General features: G+C 39.9%; 1 protein-coding gene across 9 annotated transcripts in view; it reads right to left on the reverse strand.

Annotated features, from left to right (window-relative positions):
* Positions 1-640: 640 nt before the first annotated feature.
* LOC124129083 (protocadherin Fat 4-like) overlaps positions 641-19,195 on the reverse strand; it is a 61,275-nt gene continuing 42,720 nt past the window's right edge. For 7 of the 9 annotated variants that reach the window (XM_048381797.1, XM_048381795.1, XM_048381794.1 and 4 more), the window contains 22 exons: positions 18,016-18,195; positions 17,829-17,897; positions 16,459-17,708; positions 16,148-16,255; positions 15,820-15,942; positions 11,693-13,141; positions 10,935-11,121; positions 10,522-10,610; positions 10,237-10,374; positions 8,741-8,852; positions 8,051-8,356; positions 7,566-7,711; positions 7,182-7,347; positions 6,694-6,917; positions 6,205-6,363; positions 5,277-5,403; positions 4,476-4,600; positions 3,930-4,054; positions 3,476-3,652; positions 3,173-3,329; positions 1,831-1,874; positions 641-1,558 (listed from right to left, as the gene is read on the reverse strand). In XM_048381797.1, the coding sequence (XP_048237754.1) occupies positions 1,492-1,558; positions 1,831-1,874; positions 3,173-3,329; positions 3,476-3,652; positions 3,930-4,054; positions 4,476-4,600; positions 5,277-5,403; positions 6,205-6,363; positions 6,694-6,917; positions 7,182-7,347; positions 7,566-7,711; positions 8,051-8,356; positions 8,741-8,852; positions 10,237-10,374; positions 10,522-10,610; positions 10,935-11,121; positions 11,693-13,141; positions 15,820-15,942; positions 16,148-16,255; positions 16,459-17,708; positions 17,829-17,897; positions 18,016-18,195 (5,528 nt within the window). In that variant the 3' untranslated portion in view covers positions 641-1,491. Of the gene's footprint in view, positions 1,559-1,830; positions 1,875-3,172; positions 3,330-3,475; positions 3,653-3,929; positions 4,055-4,475; positions 4,601-5,276; positions 5,404-6,204; positions 6,364-6,693; positions 6,918-7,181; positions 7,348-7,565; positions 7,712-8,050; positions 8,357-8,740; positions 8,896-10,236; positions 10,375-10,521; positions 10,611-10,934; positions 11,122-11,692; positions 13,142-15,819; positions 15,943-16,147; positions 16,256-16,458; positions 17,709-17,828; positions 17,898-18,015; positions 18,196-19,195 lie in introns of those variants that run through there. The other 2 variants (XM_048381792.1, XR_007218061.1) reach the window with 2 other exon arrangements.

Consider the following 19,195-nt stretch of genomic DNA (forward strand, 5'->3'; position numbering starts at 1 on the left):
CAGAGATTTCTAATGAACATGAAAAGGGTTTTATCGCTTTATATTATAATTTTAAATATTTCTTGACCCGGCTGTGTTAAGTATATTAACTATTTTCAATGTCTAAAGTTAATCAACTTAAGTTAATTTGAACCTTATTGACAAAGTGAGTGAGTTGGGTTAAACACCGCGTTCAACAGTTTTGGTTAGGTTTTGGTTTGGTTTGTTGTTTAACGCCGCACTCAGCAATATTCCAGCTATATGACGGCGGTCTGTAAATAATCGAGTCTGGACCAGTGATTGATACATGAGCATCGATCCACGATCCCGTTGGTCGCCTTTTACGACAAGCATAGTCACCTTTTATGGCAAGCATGGGTTGCTGAAGGCCTATTCTACCCCGGAATCTTCACGGGTCTCGCGTTCAACAGTATTCCAGTTGAATCACGACCTTTCAGCTTAATGTGGGAGGAAAACCCGAAGTCCATATTGACAAAGACAGATAGAGTCACTTTGTATATGTTCTTCGTTGTTATACCCCAAGTCAGCAATACTGATTCAAGTATGTTATATTAATCGACAGATAATTATTTTAAATATTACATTCTAGGCCAGGAAAAGTTGTGGGTGATGATTAACGCCCCAATGTTCAACAGAAGGATGTTAAACGAAAATGTTTTATTCAATATCAAACAACATGAACTAAAACTGATACACATTCCATGTTTAAAAGCTAACTCAAGTCATACTGTATGCAGTTGGCAATGGTACTTAAAACAGTTCAAATGTGAAGAGCGATGAACATATGATCAATGAATATAACATTACAATTTTGTGAAAAAATCAAATATCAAATATCATATCAAATATACTTGTAAGAGTCAAACAGATGAAACGTTTTTATCTCGACGGTTCTGTTTTCAAAACGCTACGAAAGTCGGTTCCAGCATCGAGGAGACGATGTCTCAATATTTCTATTGAGATTACAGTTGTCATGACGAAGAAATTCCAAGAGTGATGAATACACTATTATGAAGCTATTTACTGTAAACAGAAAAAAACACTTGAAAACACTACAACGCATTACCATATATAAACAGAACAAAGCACATTCACGTTTAAGACATAGTGGTTCATTGTTAACTGGAGATTATAACAAGTATAGACATTACTCCTTTCTTTTGTGGAAAACAATGTTTCTCATTTGCTAAAACTGGTTATTGTTTAGGGAAGACCTTAACATGTATCACTGCTTTGAAACGTGTTGTTCAGTGATTCATTCATGTTTTAGTCTTTGAATGGCATTTAGAAGTGATACACATAAGAGAGAGGATTCTATGGGTATCAACTTCTTTATTATGAAGAACACAACGTTTCAGAATATATGCTAACTCCTTTTTCAGGTGAATAAATTATAGGATTCAGAGCCAGCATAGATGTCATCTCTTCCAACAGCAATACCATCAAGACCCACCTTTGAGCCAATTTCTCCAGAGGGAATAAAGGTATATTTTATATCTGAATGTCTTCAGCACCATCATAGTCAGGAACGGGCTCTGCTGGGGGCGTGCAAATAGGCCTGAAACATGGGAAACATATACATTCTTAACACGTGATAAATATATGATGAGATTATGCTATTATAAAAAAATATGATGACATTATCACATTAGTCTCGTCGATCAAAACTTGGTATCAATATATAACTCAGAAGTTTAAACTAAACGCTCGTAATGTCAAATGAAATTAAATATTGTTGAAATGTATATTTCTTGTTGATGCGTTCTTATTGCTTGAGAAATATGTTTGTGACAAATAGTAATTGACAAATGTATATTTTGTTTTGTTTACCTTGGACCTGACGACACATATGATGGGTTTGGAACACCGGATGACTGCAAAGACGAGAAAGTGATACATTTACATTTGGACAGCCGTTTGTCATAATAACCAACTCATTTTGAAAGATTTGTTTGCTGGTTGGTTTGTTGTTTTACGCTGCACTCAGCAATAGTCCAGCTATATGAAGGCGGTCAGTAAATAATCGAGACTGGACCAGACAATCCTGTGATTAATATCATGAGCATGGATCCACGCAATTAGGGTCGATGACATGCATCAACCAAATCAGCGAGCCTGACCACCCGATCCCGTTAATAGCCTCTTACGACACGCATTCTACACCGGATCTTCACGGGTCCGTTTTGAAAGAATACCATCTGAATACCATATACAGAAATATCACCATTCATAATCACTTTGGGCGGTCTGGTAGCCTAGTGGTTGAAGGTTCGCTCGTTACACAAAAGGCCCGGGTTCGGTTTCCGACATTACTGGTGTTCCCCGCCGTGATATTGCTTCAAAACTGCTAAAAGCGGCGTAAAACAATAATCACTCACTCACTCAATCACTCCCTCACTCATAATCACTTATGAATCAAATATGCTTCAACTCAGTCATTATTTTATTTAAGATATTCAATATATCTAAATCACAATCTTCACAGCAAGACTGTGATATAATGAAATGTGAAATAATAATTCTTCACTGTCATGCAAACCGCCTCCGTGGTCTAGTGGTAGAGCGTCCGCCCGGAGAGCGGAAGGTCCGGGGTTTGATCCCCGGCCGCGTCATACCAAAAGACGTTAAAAGATAACACTTCTTGTTACCCTGTCTGGCGCTCGGCATTAAGGGGCTAAAACAAGGACTGGTCGGCTTGGAGTCAGTATAGTGTGTCTGAGTAGGGTATTCATGTTAAACTGCGGCACACACATACACGTGTGCATTCACGTCGCTATATAAGTGCAATATATCTTGGACGCGACGTTAAACCCAGGTTCACCTCACCTCACCTCATTGTCATGCACCCTCGGCACCCACATTTTTATGAAAGGATTTGTGTCAAGTATAATCTTATGAAATCTTATGATCTATATTTTTCACACGTCTAGACATGACACAGACGGACTCTCAGTCATTTTGATTAATTGTTATTTTAAAACTCAGTGTCAGTTGACTATCGTCTGAAGATGGTAAGAGAGTCGTACATGCAGTCCAACATTCTGTGAACGCCATGTGCCCAAAACTAACGTGTTAAATATACGATACCAGCATCCCTCCATACAGTTACACATGATCAAAACTGCCCGACAGCTTACAAAATGGTGTCAAGAATGATATGCTGTAGACTTACGAAATCTCTGTCTTTGAGTTTGTTGTATGCTGTTTCTTCATCTTTGCTGCCCGCAGCTAGTAAGTCATATCCAGATTGTTCTGATGCTTTTGTTGTTTTACCATGAGCCATATTGATATTTTCCTGATACAGTGTTCTACGTTTTACTGTCCTCCACCTGAAAGAAACAATGTTGAAAAAGAAATTGGAAACTATGTGCATTTCCCTTTTTGAACATAATGAAAATGCACGGCAGTTTTTGTTAATGATGTTAATCAGTCTCATCCTCTTTAATTGAAAGACTTGAGTCATTTGTGTACTTACTTGTATATAGCAAAAACTGCACTAATGCTGACCACTGCAAGTAGGATTGCCATAGCAATGAATAACCCAAGGAACACCTTTCTCTGATCTGAGTCCTGTTCTAGACGTGAATATTCGTGTTTAGCTACACATTCTGTTTCTGTATATCCATGTAGGGTTATCATAACTGTACACGATCTGAAACAAATATCACACACCATTCGATCGCTGCTTCAAGAAATGCATTTGTTCACTTTGTTCAAGGAGCCAAAATTTGAGCTTGACAAATTTGTTCGGAAAAGTTAATGTAACAGACATACTAGGAATGTTTCGAGGCATTTGTTCTACTGGGTTTTTTTTTCATGTACGGTATGTGTAACCTATAAATCAAGCCATCGATGTGAAACATACATACATACATGTGTCAGTATCATCCTAAATTTTTAAAATGGCTATGTGATATGTACAAACTTACCCAGTCTTCGGGTGGAGACTTCTGTCGATGGCGATTACAACTAGTTCTAAGACTCGGGGCACTGTGTCGTCAAGTTTAATGTGAACAGATATTTTCCCGGTCTGACTGTCGATCTCGAGGTTATTCTGTAACATAATGTATAACTCAAGTATGTATCATAGTCATACCACTGTCAGTTAAGATGATAATAAGAAAACTTGGAACATAGATGAATCCTTTGTCCATTGCTGATCACCTTTCGGCGCCAATTAACTGTTGGCTTCCCTTGTTAAGTTTGCACCTTTGTTATCTTATTACTTTTGCTGTCTGAGTAAGTATATCCCCAGAAACGCCGTGTTCCTCATAATAAGGACGTTGACATCCATAAATTTTCTTCCTGAGGATGAATATTAACTGGAATGTGGGAGAAATGAAGGTTTCCAGTTCAAACTGACATAAGACTATCTGCAAACGTTTTAAGCAGTGGATAATGGGAAACCATCAGATCCGGGATGATGGAAAAATGTGACATGACTTCAAGACAAGTGAATAGCTTAAAGTGCGCACCCTATCATTTCTTGTTTGTATGGCGTATGTAACATTGTGGCCGTCGGCGTCCGTTGCCCGGAAGTTGGTAATCTTAACTTCTGTACCAGTTTCAGATGAAAACTCCAATGATGCTCCATAAGCATCTGAAACATTTGAATACGTATTAGTTACTGTATACAACATTGATTTATGATATAAATATCCTTAACAAAGCAGTTTTAACAGATGAATAATATGTATAAGAAGGTAAACATGCATCAAACTGCATATTTCTAATGATTTGAGGTTGTATTACTTATAACAGGACCGCCTCCGTGGTCTAGTGGGAGAGCGGAAGGTCCGGGTTCGATCCCCGGCCGCGTCATACCAAAAGACGTTAAAAAATGGTACCTGTTGTTACCCTGTCTGGCGCTCGGCATTTAAGGGCTAAAACAAGGACTGGTCGGCTCGGAGCCAGTATACTGTGTCTGAGTGGGGTATCCAAATTAAACTGTGGCATGTGCTAGAACTATAAATCGGCATCAGTCCGGACTAATACAAGCAGCCACACACACACACACACACACACACACACACACACACACACACACACACACACACACACACAAACACAAACACATACATGTGCATGCACGTCGCTATATAAGTGCAATAATCTTGGACGCGACGTTAAACCCAATTTCACCTCACTTATAACAGGTTCTGGACAATACCAACAAGTTTCAAGTAGAAAATGGTAGCATTATGGGCGAATTTATCTTACACATAAGATTGTCGGGATAATAGTATCTTCCAGGCACTAAACTCAAACTAGTTTACCGTTTCCAAATACGGGAGTATGTTCGTTGTGATTGTCTGGTAGCACTTCTATGTGGACCTTTGTTGTAGTTGCTGGCAATTTGCTGATTGATCCTCTGAAGTTCTCCTCTTTGACACTGACAAACATCTGGTAAGAAGACAAAGTTAATTGACTTAATGGTAATTCACTGAAAACAAGAAAATTGTAGGCGATACACTTGATGCATTTACTACTTGTTACTGCAGATATATTGATTGGCCCTGTAAAGTTGCCCTCTGTCACACTGACTATCATCTGGTAAAGAGACAGCATATTTGCCTTGAGGTTAGGCAAATTGAAGCTGATACACTTGTTGTATATACTACTTGATGCTGATGGTAATATGACCAAAACAAATTGAATCTAGGTTCTTTAGAATATTTTCATATTTCTTTTGTAAGGTTACATAAACAATAATATCTCTGGTAAGAAGACAAAGTTAATTGACTTTTTGGTAATTCACTGAAAACAAGTAAACTGTAGGCGATACACTTGATGCATTTACTACTTGCCGTTTATGGTAATAAGGTCATACCAAACACCATGACAAATTATGTCTCTTTAGAATGTTCTCATGTTCCTTTGGGAAGGCTACGGCGCATTGATTAATTGCATATATTTCAATCAGTGGTAATATTTTGGGGGCACGGGGGGCCCAGTCGTCTAAGGCGCCGCGATTTGCTGTGCAGAGTTACGTCCCTTGGGCTCGCCAGAAACCCATGATTGTAGGTTCGGATACCTGTTCGCCCCGATTATGTTTCTAGGTTTGTCCCGTGCTCCTGGGTTTCACCGAAGTGGTAAACGTCTTAGACCTGCATCACTTCGGACATTCCTCCCACTTTAAGCTGAGACGTCGTGATATAACTGGAATACTGTTAAACCCAACTCACTCACTCACTACCCACTTACGTTAACCACGGTGTAGTTCGACAGAGAAGCCCTCACTACCAGAGTTCCATCACCCAGCAGTTCGATTCCCTCAACATCAAAGGCTGTGTATATGGGGTGACTGAGTTCATCAGCGTCTACTGATATCACTCTTCCGATCACATGGTCAACCAAAACATTCTGAAATGAGAATATGCTCCATTTAAACACAGTCTGATAATCGTAATACAAAGTTCATGGTTAAAATGTTTATTCTTTAAGTTATCAATTTGTCGTTTTAACAATTGAGCTTCATCAATCGTCTCCTAATTTAGAGGAAAGGGTATAGTAATTAATACTTAATAATGTATGTGTATATATAATGTATATTTTAACGTCAGTGCGAAGTGATCTGTATCTCTGCAGTTACCACAAACGCTATGAAGTAAACAGCGTATAATAAATTCGAGGAAGGAATTAAAGTGAATCAGACCAGAGTTCAAATATGATGCACATGCAATACATACATACCTGATTTACTGTGAAGTTCTGCTGGGTGTTGTTGAAGTAGGGTAAGTTGTCGTTAACATCTTTAACGTTCACTTCAACATCTGTTGTCCTATAAAGAAGGCTGCGTCGGTCTGTCGCCTTCACTCTCACATAAAAGCGACTGCCTGTTTTTTCGCGGTCTATTGGGTCCTTTTGTCTTAAGTCTCCAGTCATACTGTCTATGTAAAAGCTCGAATTATCTGAACCTGAAAAGATCCGTTAAAACATAATTAAAATCGTAAAACCTATTGCTATAATGAAAGTGAATTTTTCGATTGATTTGCATGAATTCAATGTAATGCCTATTAACTATTGTTTTGAAAACGACAACTACAAATACAACTTATAACAGCAACTGTTGAGTTGAAACGTTATAAGAGTACTATAACATCTCGAGAAACGACGTCCTTAAGTGCAGCAGCATGTTAACTTATGAAGACATTTCCATACATGAACTAAGCAAGGTGTACCTATTAAGTCATAGGTGCAGTTACACTCTTCTTCACTCGCCCTTCGCACAGAAGCTCTAATGGACACCGCTTTATCTTCATCTGGCTTCTCATTCTCCGTCAGCATGAAGGTGTATGTTTTTGTGAAGAATGGTCGTGGCTCATCAGTCAGGATGGAAATAGTAATCTGTTGGCAGCAAAACCGTTACAATATATAAACACCAATACCGTGACAAATCACAATTAATAAGTTGACCATCATATTCTATTTCATCAAACACAAGAAGCTGGCAGCAAGTCCCTTGTGGGTATTGCAGGTGCCCCTTTCTATCAGATACGTTCCCAGGACTAAATGAACAACAAGGTATCATTTAACTACTGCAGTATATATAACAGCTACATTACGTTTGTGATTGCTTCCATCGCAGGGTCTTTTTGGGGTAGATCTGTCGCCTTGATCCTCAGAGTTACCACATCATCATTCACTGTGTCTAGGGTTGAAGCCACGTATATACTTCCTGAATCACGATCAATTTCGAAGTAATCTACGCCTAGAAAATATGGAGAAAAAAATATTTACATTTGCATGTTACTGACATTCGACACATTGATTTATGAGATCTGTGCGTTGCCTCAGGGTTTTGTTCTATGAGGTTTGTTGTGAAAATTGTTTTCCTATTCAACATGGTTTGCACTCGGCATTTCTATTCACTGGGCTTTGAAATGTCATCCTGGATATTTGTGCAGTGTCGGGACCATAACACTGAACAGATAATACATCATTGTGCAAATCATACCGTCTATCCTGTCATGTAACCTCCCCGTTTAAGTGTTACAATGCATGTGTGTTTGCTTTTAATATTTTCTGATAATTCATGTACACTACATACTTGATAAAATATGGTATTTAACGACTCCATTGCCGTCCTTGGTGTCGTCCCTGTCAGTTGCAGTGATGACGTCAGTGACGAGAGTGTTGATGTCAGCGTCTCTTGTTACGTTAGCTCGGTACGGGGCCCCCTGAAACACCGGTGGGTTGTCGTTGAAATCAAGGATGGTGACGGACATAGTTGTCGATCCAGTGAGACGCCCTGTGCAATTGCTGCATCCCTTCATGTCCACAGCAGTCACAATGCATTCATATGTGGAAGTCGTCTCATAGTCGAGGTCGCCGCTCACTTTCACGACTCCAGTCTCTAAAGAAGAGGGATTATACCACACTTAGTAATGGATATTGAAGATTGTATGTCTTTAAGGTTTAAGTGAATTTTATACACTGAATTATTTTTTGCGAATATGCTATTTATGAAACATCCAATACATGTTTATGTTTATCAAAGGAGATCAATCAATCGTCTCCTTTGGAGTAAACATTATTCACTGTTCGATGTGTATGATATTTGTACACAGAGAAACAGACAGTCAACAACCCTTGTCAAAGGTCATTTCAATTTTAGTAGTACTTATACTGTAGTTAAACAGTGACAATAACTGCCATGATGGCTACACCGAAGGCTATTGACTTTAGTACAATAAACGTTTACTTGTAATGTTCAAAGAAAACGTCAGAAGACACTCACCAACTGACACTTTGAATGGACAGACAGTTCCGTTCACCATTACGGTGTCAGGGAAATAGGTAACTTTACCATGCTGTGCATAGTCCCTGTCAGTCGCACTAACTGTCGCCACCTGAAGTAGACGCAGTATTTGTTGTCAAAGTGCAAACAATATGCTGCAAAAGAAATCAGATACATTTCAAATAGAAGCACTGCAAAGTAGATATCATTGTCGCCTCTTATATATGTCATCATTGATTATCAATCAAGTGTTTAAAATTTCTGGAACATGCACTTTGATTCTTATCGATCCCAATATTATCTCCCTTGGATGCCACCGTGTCTGTGCTCTGTCGTATCATAAGGTGGTTCGTCTAATGAAGCGCTTTCATCCCTCCCATAGACACCATGATATAATTGAAATAATATCCAAACCCCATCCACTCATTCTTAAATTACTTTTGATAAATACATGTATAATATCATGTGTAGGTTTCTCGGAAGGATAAAACCGACGGATATAAACGGTATTCATTGTGGTAATTTACGGGAAAATACATGTATGAATATTAAAAAGGTCAGGGGTATCAAGTTCAGTGATTACAATCCTTCGGGCATCTGGACAAGTACTCGGAAAATAATAAAAAGAATTCCTAAAAATATATAACGGGGGTGTAGCTGAGACCTTAGAGACCTTAAAGTTTAGGCAGCATTGAGAGATGTTAATAGGCCTATGCCACTTGGGGTCTTCTCCCGTGTTCAGAACACTTGGATTTGGCCTCGATGTGGCCAAACTTTTACATTGTTTATTTTGTCGCTGTTTGGGACATGTGACTGCATTTCTTAACATTATGATAATGTAGTGACTTAGCAGACCAGACAGATTCTAAACAAATGTGACGTATCAAAGATACTCTAGCGGGCAGACAGATAGACTGCCACAAAGGGCTAAGAATGACAAAGTTATTTTTGTGCTTGAAAAATAACTTGGACATTTTGTGTTGCCAATTCTCTTTTGGCTCATGTGGTAATTTCGTCACTGAGAGTTATGCCAATGTTTGAAATATATTGCTTTTGGTCGCTGTCTGACTGACCAATCACCGACCTTCAGACCTTGTAACATATTAATGCGCAAATTTCAGGTTCCTTTCAGGTACCGTTTGAGAGAGATAAAAAATGTATTTTTCGACAATATATTTCAAGAATGACATTACATGACAAAGAGGTTTTGACGCAGGTGTGTTTCACAAAAATAATTATCGTAAAAATGTCCTGTCTTATGAATAAAAACTGAAATACAATGTTTATTAAAAATACAGGATATATACCATATCCAAACACTCTCACGTGATACCCTGTATATAACTACCTCGCCAAGGCTCGGAACATACAATGTTTATTCCATATACAGGATATTTACCATCCCCAAACATACTAGCGTGCTACGTTCTATGTATACCACTGCAGATACTGATTGCGTTCAATGTCCCAATCCTCTTATTGTTTTATGTACATACCGATACGGAAATGGCACTATCTTCCTTTACTGTCACTGCATGCAGTGTCTGGAATGTGGGGGGATTGTCGTTGATATCATCGACAAGGATAGTCGCACTTGTTGTTGCAGTTCTCGGAGCATCTGCATTGTCTGTTGCCTTGAAATTAAGCACGGAATGTTTGATGTATATTTCAGTCACCATAAAAACTTTCAAGAAAGAGTGAAACCAATCACCAATATTTTGAATACGTTGGCGTGGCATTGTGTTGTCAAGCCATATTTTAGTGTTTAGTTTTTGTGTTACCTTGATAATTAAGTTGTAGGTGTCATAGGCTTCTCTGTCTAGATGTCCAGAAACAGTGACCGTGCCGTTTTCAGGATTTATGGAGAAATCTGCAAATTGTACAATACATTCAAAACCCTAAATACGTAATGATCACAAAATACAGTGAACATGAATAGGACTAGCTGTGTAATAACCTTAAAATCCGAAAAAGTAAACACTGGGGTATATATATCACCATAGAAAGCCCGGAAATAACCTTTTCGCCAAATATTTTCCAAATTGCAATCACACTGTACTGATTTAAAGATATGTTTTCTGGCTAAATTGTTACAAGAGTGTAGTATATTCACATACAGACGAACTGCTACATTTGGCCTCACTATCTGCACTTTCCTTAAACGCAGTGTTAATAATAATATTTAAAAACTTACGTGTCCGAGGTATCTGTGATTCAATGCTGTACGTTATTGTTCCATTTTCACCGACATCCCTATCATCGGCCACGATGCGTGCGACCTCCTTGCCCGGAGAGTTTTCCTGAACACTAAACACGAGCTGTTCAGTAGATGCCCGAAATGTTGGTGCATTGTCATTTATGTCCGAAACTATAACTGTTATCTGAAACAATTCAATCAAATCTTTAAAATGTGACACAAGTAACGCCCAAATACTATTTGCAAATACTATTGATAAAAAGGGTCAACGTTTTACATTATGAATACATGACACTTGTGGATAGAAACTTCTTTTGTTCTTTGTCAAAACGTTTCAGAACTACTTCTTACTCCTCCATCAGGCGAAACACATGGAGAAGGAGACGAGAAGTTGCTGTCCGTAAAAAAGTGTCATGTATTCATGTTCTTTAAATTTGAAATGCCTATCAAAGACTTCGCTTTAGAAGTACCTTAATTACATGTCCAACCAAAAACAAACAATAACACGGCGAATATGCAAATATTTTCCCTGGTAAATACTGGTCATTTCTCGGTCATTTTTGTATTCATTATGTAATCTAATCCTCCATGAAAAGTTCTCTGCGGAGGAATCGAAAATTGGAGAGTAAATCGAAGCCTACATGATACCGAAAAGAAAGAACTGTCCCACAACATCAGGGGATGTTTTCGAAATCCATACGCGTTCTACGTATACGAGCTATAAGTGATTGATCTATGGAGAAACTCGCACTTACAACAGCCACGTCCGAGGCGTTAGTGGCGGGATCCCTGGCACGAACGACAATGGTATGCTTTGCTGCTGTCTCACGATCCTGTGCTTTACTGCAAGTCAGCGCCCCACTACTATTATTAATACGGAAATCACCCCCATGGATAAGGGTATAGCTAACTGTCACGCTGGCGTCATAAGAAGCTTTTGCTCTTCCGAAAGATGTGTTATATACCTTCTCCTCCTCAATTGAAAATATAAAATCTGTATAGTTGAACCGTACAGTACTATTGCCTTGACTTTTCTTCACAACAACTGATACTGGGACGGAGACATTTAGCGACCGAGAACCTTTATCTATAGCTGTAACGTTAAAGTTATATGTTGTGTAAGCATTGGGTTGACTTGCGCCCTCTTTGATGCGTAACACACCTATAGTGTCTCCATCAATGTAGAATTTGTCCGTCTCCCCACTCATGGAGAACCTAAATTGGCCATTCGTTCCAGAATCATCATCCGTGACTTCAAAAACATCAACAGGGTTGTTGGTTGCCCACTCCAAAGTTGTTATCTCAGACTGATAGTTGGGTTTATCAAAACGTGGACTGTTGTCATTTTCGTCTTCAACGTTTATCTCAACTGTTACTGTGTCACTCATTTTGGGAAACCCTGGGTTCTCTGCTTTTATTTCTATCAGATGTTGCCGCATTTCTTCATAGTCAAGAGGAATCATACATCTAATGGCCCCAGATATTGGATCGACTGTAAATTTGGAACTTGTTGTTGAGAACGTGATGTTGGCATTGCTGCCTTCGTCCTGGTCTATTGCTGTCACTGTTAGGATGTTTCTGTCACATGGGCTATTTTCCTTATTATAACTTTTGTAGGAGTTCTTTGTAAATGTAGGCTTTTCATCGTTTACATCACGAATATTGATGGTAACTGTCAATACTGATTCTAGAGAAGGCGACCCTTGGTCCCTTGCTTCGATGGACAGGTTGAAGACTTTCCTGCTTTCTCTGTCAATTGCCTTGATTGTCGATACTTCGCCAGTGATTTCGTCAATTTGGAATAAACCAAATCCCCCATCTTTCAATGAGTATGATATCTTTGCATTGAGGCCTTCATCCTTGTCTGTGGCTGTTAACGTAGTGATAATCTTTGGTCCAACGTTTTCTTCCACCCAAAATACGGTCCTCCCGCGGTTGAACTGTGGTGCATTGTCGTTGACGTCCATGATTGTGATGTTGAGTGTAGTAGTGCCTGTGTTAGGATTAGATGGATTGTCTGTTCCAGTTAATGTCAGGACTACATATGGAGTTACTTCTCTATCAGTCGGGGTTCCGCTGGTTTTTATGGTGAATTTGTTGTGATTCAATTTCTCAACAGCAAAATAGGTTTTCCCAGAACCCGTCAAAGCGAAGTTTACAGAACCATTCACTCCTCTGTCTTCGTCGGTAACAACTATGTCCACCTGCTCAAAAGAATTTCAATATGAGTACGTATTTTTGTTAAATTAAATTTGCAATTTTTAGTTTAAAGTTCATGAAGTCCGCAAATGTTGTGAACATTAGTCAGACGTATGCATAAATATAATATTTTATGAACGTTTCACTTGTTATCATAGTTTTGGACATAAGGTGGTATTCAGTTGCTGATGCTCGTCATTTAGACGATACATAAGAACTGGTCGACTCGGAGTCAGTATACGATGTCTGTGTTAGGTATTCATGTTACACTGAGGCATCGTATCTCAGTGGACTAGCGCTATAAAATCGGCATTAGTCCGGACTAGTAAGAGCGCACGCACACACACACACGCACGCACACGCACACACACACGCACACGCACGCACACACACACACACACACACACACACACACACACACACACACACGAACAGACACACACACACACACACGAACAGACACACACACACATCCATGCACGTAGCTATTTAAGTGCAAAACTTTTTGCACGCGACGTTAAACCCAACTGCATCTCACCTCACATTATTTTAATGAATATATCAAAGGAAAGTTTGTTTTATTAAATCTTGATAAATAAATGAATATAACAGACAACAGTAACGATTCGTTCGGCGGGATTGGGCCACTTTACAGGTAAGGGAGATAACTCTTCAAGAAAAGGACTGTCGTCATTGAAACGAAATAACACTATAACACTGTTTTCAATATGGTGAGTGGTGACAGATTTACATCACATTATATTAAGTGGAAAACCATTAAAAAATAAACATTGCATGGACCAAACACTTTTTTGTGAATGTTGTAGAGTGTATAGTAACCATGCCTTCATCTGCTGACCAAGACGAACTGCAGCTTCGTACTGCATACTGTAGCCAGTTGTTACATGCTGAATTTTAGCGTTTAAATATACTGAACAACAAAAAAGTTCCTGTGACATTGAATAAGATTTAATGCAAAGTCATGTTTTTTACCAAACCTGAAACAATTTCGGTTTGGAACAGATAAAAGACTCCTGTAAGTGTTCAAATTGTTTAATTTGCCATACTGACTTCAGAAAATGCGTGATTTCATAAATAAAATGAACATGCCAATATGACAATTCACAAATCAATAGCGTTTGTATCCACCTCTGGTTGCGATGGGGGCGGTCGGGTAGCCTAGTGGTTAAAGCGTTCGCTCGTCACGCTGAAGATATGGGTTTGATTCCCGACATGGGTGCAATGTGCGAGGCCCATTTCTGGTGACCCCCGCCGTGATATTGCTGGAATATTGCTAAAAGCGGCGTAAAACCATACTCACTCACTCAGGCGCCGAACAAAGTCCTGTGGAATATCTGTCCATATCTGCTGGAGCATGTTTCTGGAGTGTTCCTGGAGTGTCTGTGGAACACGTGGTTGACGTCGAAGGCGCCTATCCATCTCATCCCACATGTGCTCGATTGGTGAGAGATCAGGGGAACGAGCCGGCCAGGGGATGACATTCACGTTGTTTTGTTGAAGAGTGTCCTGAACAAGTTGAGCAACATGAGGCCGGGCGTTATCATGTTGAAAGGTAATGCCTGGGCCATGACGACGCGAAAACGGCAGAACAAGAGGGCCGATGATCTCGTCGCGGTAGCGCTGTCCATTGAGACTTACCTCTACCAATATCAAAAGGGTCCTCTGTCTTGCTGTAATCCAAACCCATACCATAACGCTGCCGCCCCCGAACCGATCTTCTACCATGACACAATGATTGACGTAACGTTCACCTCGACGTCGGTACACTCGAATCCGTCCATCGCTGTGGCTGAGGTGAAACGAGACTCGTCAGTGAATAGAACTTGTCCCCACTGCATGGCCGTCGAGCGTAGACGCTGTCTGCACCACTGCAGACGTGCTTGATGGTGGTTTTCTGTCAAAATGGGACGTCTGGCGGGTCTTCTGGCGACAATCCCTGCACATCTGAGGCGGCGACGTGCGGTTTGTGAAGATATTCGTTGAAGGCCAGGGATGCTTCTTGCAGTCACTGTTGCTGGCTGGAATCGATTTCGTAGGTGTGTTGTTCGAATCCAGCTGTCTTGTCGATTATTGGTTACGCGTGGCTTGCCACTCCGGGGATGGTCTCTGACTCCATTCCTCTGTTGCCAACGTTGCCATAAACACCAAATGGTGTTACTGTGGACGGTACATTGTCTTGCAACATCACGTTGACTCGATCTTGCTTCAAGCATACGCTCATTTTCGGACAGGCGTGGCATTTTGTAATGTTGAATAATTACGTAATTCTGTTGTTTTTCTGAGTGGATGTTGTCAGCACGATGCTAAACAATGCATATCGAATCCCTTTAACGCACATGTTTTATACCCATTCTTGGGTAGTGAAATGAATGGCGCTTGCATAAAAGTCAACTTTTGCATGGAATGCATGCTTTTCTGTAGGAGTTGCGTTTTTGTGACTTGATTCCATACATGTACTACACTATTGAAAACCAAACATTACTCGTTTGAAAAATACAGGATCTCTCTCTCTTTCTCTCTCTCTCTCTCTCTCTCTCTCTCTCTCTCTCTCTCTCTCTCTCTCCCTCTCTCTCTCTCTCTCTGTCTCTCTCTCTCTCTCTCTCCCTCTCCCTCTCTCTCTCTCTGGATCGATCAATCGAAAGACCACGATTAACACACTCACCAAATCATCAACCAGTGTTCCTGAAGTGGAGTTTTCTTTCACTCTTCCTGTATAAAAGGGTCTGGAAAACTGTGGCGCATTGTCGTTCTCGTCGGTTACATTCGTAATCAGGTGACCAATCGTCTGTGGGATCGAATATTGATATATTATCAATATATTAATATTATTACAATTACAATACTACAAATCATCACATTTATTAAAATATCATCTTTAAGTTAGGGTTAATTGTTATTGAGAAATATCGTTAGTTCAATTTTCTTTGGTAACATTCCTTTGGCTATCCAACAAACATACTTCAAAAAAGCTTCCTTAAATTGCCACTTACCACAGGGGAGCACTGGTCACCACTATCCATGTAAGCCTGAATGGTGAATTCAGTGTATGCCTGGTCGTCGTTCTCTCGGTCTAGACCAATAGCTGTTGTGACGATCCCCTTGATAGAAATAGATTTTTTAAATAAGTAATTTAAACACTGGAGTATTGTATACACTCTTTACTCAGATATTCAATCGATAACAATCGTCCACAGACAAATAAAGTAACAAATATATTAGCTTGCATATATTTAAATGGGTATGCCCAACGGGTCAGAAAATGTGAGAATCTACAGTTCATGAAGGTTTCAATGGTACTTACAGATGCTGGATTGAGGTTGAAGAATCCTTGAGCCCGTGGGTTTGCAAATTTGAAATCTGTATAGTTTGACACTGAGACGTTAGCAGCATATGTTCCATTGGGGCTGTTTTCACTGACTCTGCCAAGGAAGGTCTTGTTGAGGTTGATTCCATGAATGGTGTAAGAGATGAGATAGACAGTGATGGTGCTTTCATCAGAGTAGGTTACTCCATCATAAGCCTTGACACGTAGAGTGATTGTGGAGGGGAACTTACCTCTTGTTAAATCCACCTTTGATGTCAAAATACCATCGTCGTTTATGCTGAAGTAGCCTTTATTTTCGCCGTCCAAATCGAAAGCTGTCCGTCCAACTGTATCTCCATCAGTGACATCAACAACGCCGACTATACTATTCCTCTTAGATCCAGCAAAAAGCGAGAATTCGTAAACTGCTTTTTTAAGTTTCGGAGGTTCGTCATTTAGATCTTCAATTTTAATATGGACATCAACTGTAGTTGACTTTGTACTGTTCGTCGTGACTAGATCAAGTTTAAAATCAATATTTCTGACACCAGCATCATAGTCAATTGCCTTCTCCAGCCTTACGCCTGTCAAGCTTTTTGCTAGTCCATCTGGAAGCGTGTCAATTATGGCTACCTCGAACTTAGGGCTTGTTATGGTATAGCTCAAGATTTTGCCTGTCCAATTTTCTCTAAACGTTGTTGTAAAAGTACTCTTGAATAACAAGATGTAAAAGGTTGCAGTTGTTGCTCTCTGTCCTCCATTTGTCGCTTTGACACTGAATATATATTCTTTAGCTACTGTATCGTTATTGGTAAAGTCACTCAAAAACATATCTTGTCCACAAAGAACCTGCCCCGATATGGTCACATTGAACAGGGCCCTTGCTGTCTGATCTGTGGTCTCCATTTCGAAGTTGCTGTACCCTCCCAAACTACCAATAGTCCTCACGTCAGCTATCAGCGTGCCTTTCCTGGTTCCCTCCACCAACATAACTGTGACGTCTTCTGGTGTGAAGGAGGAGGACTTGATCCTGACGGTCACAACCTGCTGCACAGTGAACTCACTGGAAGCTGCTCGTAACGCTACCACAAATGTTTTAGCACTGCTTATTTCCTTGACCAGTGCCACATCAATGAGCCTCGAGTTTCTCTTTAGGTCCAGGATTCCCTCATCAGGATATACTTCGCCTTCTATGGAGAAGGTATTTGTGGGGAATGTACTAAGCCCATCAAACATGATTGATCCCACTGAAAAATATATCATTCGACTTAACTCTTTTATGAACGAATGGACAACGACGATAATGTAACTATTGCATTTTTTAAGTTGTCGGTCAAACACGACGATTGCGTTGAAGGGCGACTTACCAGTTACTGGCGTTCTAGATAGATCTGTGGAGAAGATGTAGTTTTTGGTACTTGACAGAACACTTGGTCCTGGAACAAAAAGGCTTGGATGAAGATTGTTGACAGTACTATGCATCGTTACCAGGGTAGTAAACGTATTCTTTATTCAATTCTTACAATTATTATGTACACAATAACTCATATTTACCCATTGAGCATTCTGTAGCTGATATCTGCACGTTCTTGTTAGCACAGGCACATCTGCGGCTTCCCGCTGACGTCGTCACACACGAGCTGTTTACGGCCACACATCGCGCGTTTGAGCAGTCCTCGTCCAGAGAGGCATCTGTCATGGGGTCGCACGTTGATGGCGTTGGGGTGGTTGTTGCTAAATGTAAATAGTTCAATGAAGATTGATGACAGTACTGTGTATTGTTACTAGGGTAGGAAACGTATTCCTTATTCCATTCCTACAATTATGATGTACACTATAACTCATATTTACCCATTGAGCATTCTGTAGCAGAGATCCCAGAGGTTGCACGTAACGTTACCACAAATGTTTTAGCATTGCTTATATCTTGGGCCAATTCTACGTCTATATGCCCCGAGTTCCATTTTTAGGTTCAGAATCCCCTCATCGGGATATACTTTAACTTCTACTGAGAAACTAACTGTTGGGAATTTACTCAGCTCGTCCAGAAGGATTTGTCCCACTGCCAAAGAAAATATTACACATAAGGACAGCACAATGTTTCAGCCTAGATCGCAAGAAAGACTCACCCATTGTTGGTTTTCTAGACATATCTGTGGTTTCTTTACTTGCTATTGAAAGCAGCAGTGTCTGTTAGTATTGTAAGCAGTGATATTCTATCGGTATGAATCTCCAATACTTTTCGCTGCTGTCTATTATTTTCATTCATATTAGTCACACTAGACCACACCTATACCTGGATTCAGTGTGCAAGGATCATGAATAGGTCTTTTTAAAGTAACATAGTTCCCTGTAAGTATGTAACTCTGTCTACATTATGTCTTCACAAGAAAGTACTAGTGTCACTTTAGCCATTTCGGATACATTTGGATCGAAATATGACGTTTGTTCAGATTATTCCATACGGTCATGTATTGCTGTCCTGATCACAAAACGTCCAATTGGATTTCAGGATAGACTTGAAACATTAGACATTGCTCATTCTATACACCTGGAAATGAATTAAGCATCACCCATATTTTCACGAATGAGTCGATTTACTTGCGGCCTTGTACAAACTGCGTTCGAAATAACAGCACCCAATGATATTTAATGCTTACCCGAGTCATCAATCATGATAGAAAACAAGGGTTTACATTGGACATTTACTCTGAAGTGTGGACATTTTGAAGAC

This window comes from Haliotis rufescens, unplaced genomic scaffold (assembly GCF_023055435.1).
Source record: "Haliotis rufescens isolate VD_foot unplaced genomic scaffold, xgHalRufe1.0.p SCAF_4, whole genome shotgun sequence".
NCBI lineage: Eukaryota > Metazoa > Mollusca > Gastropoda > Lepetellida > Haliotidae > Haliotis > Haliotis rufescens.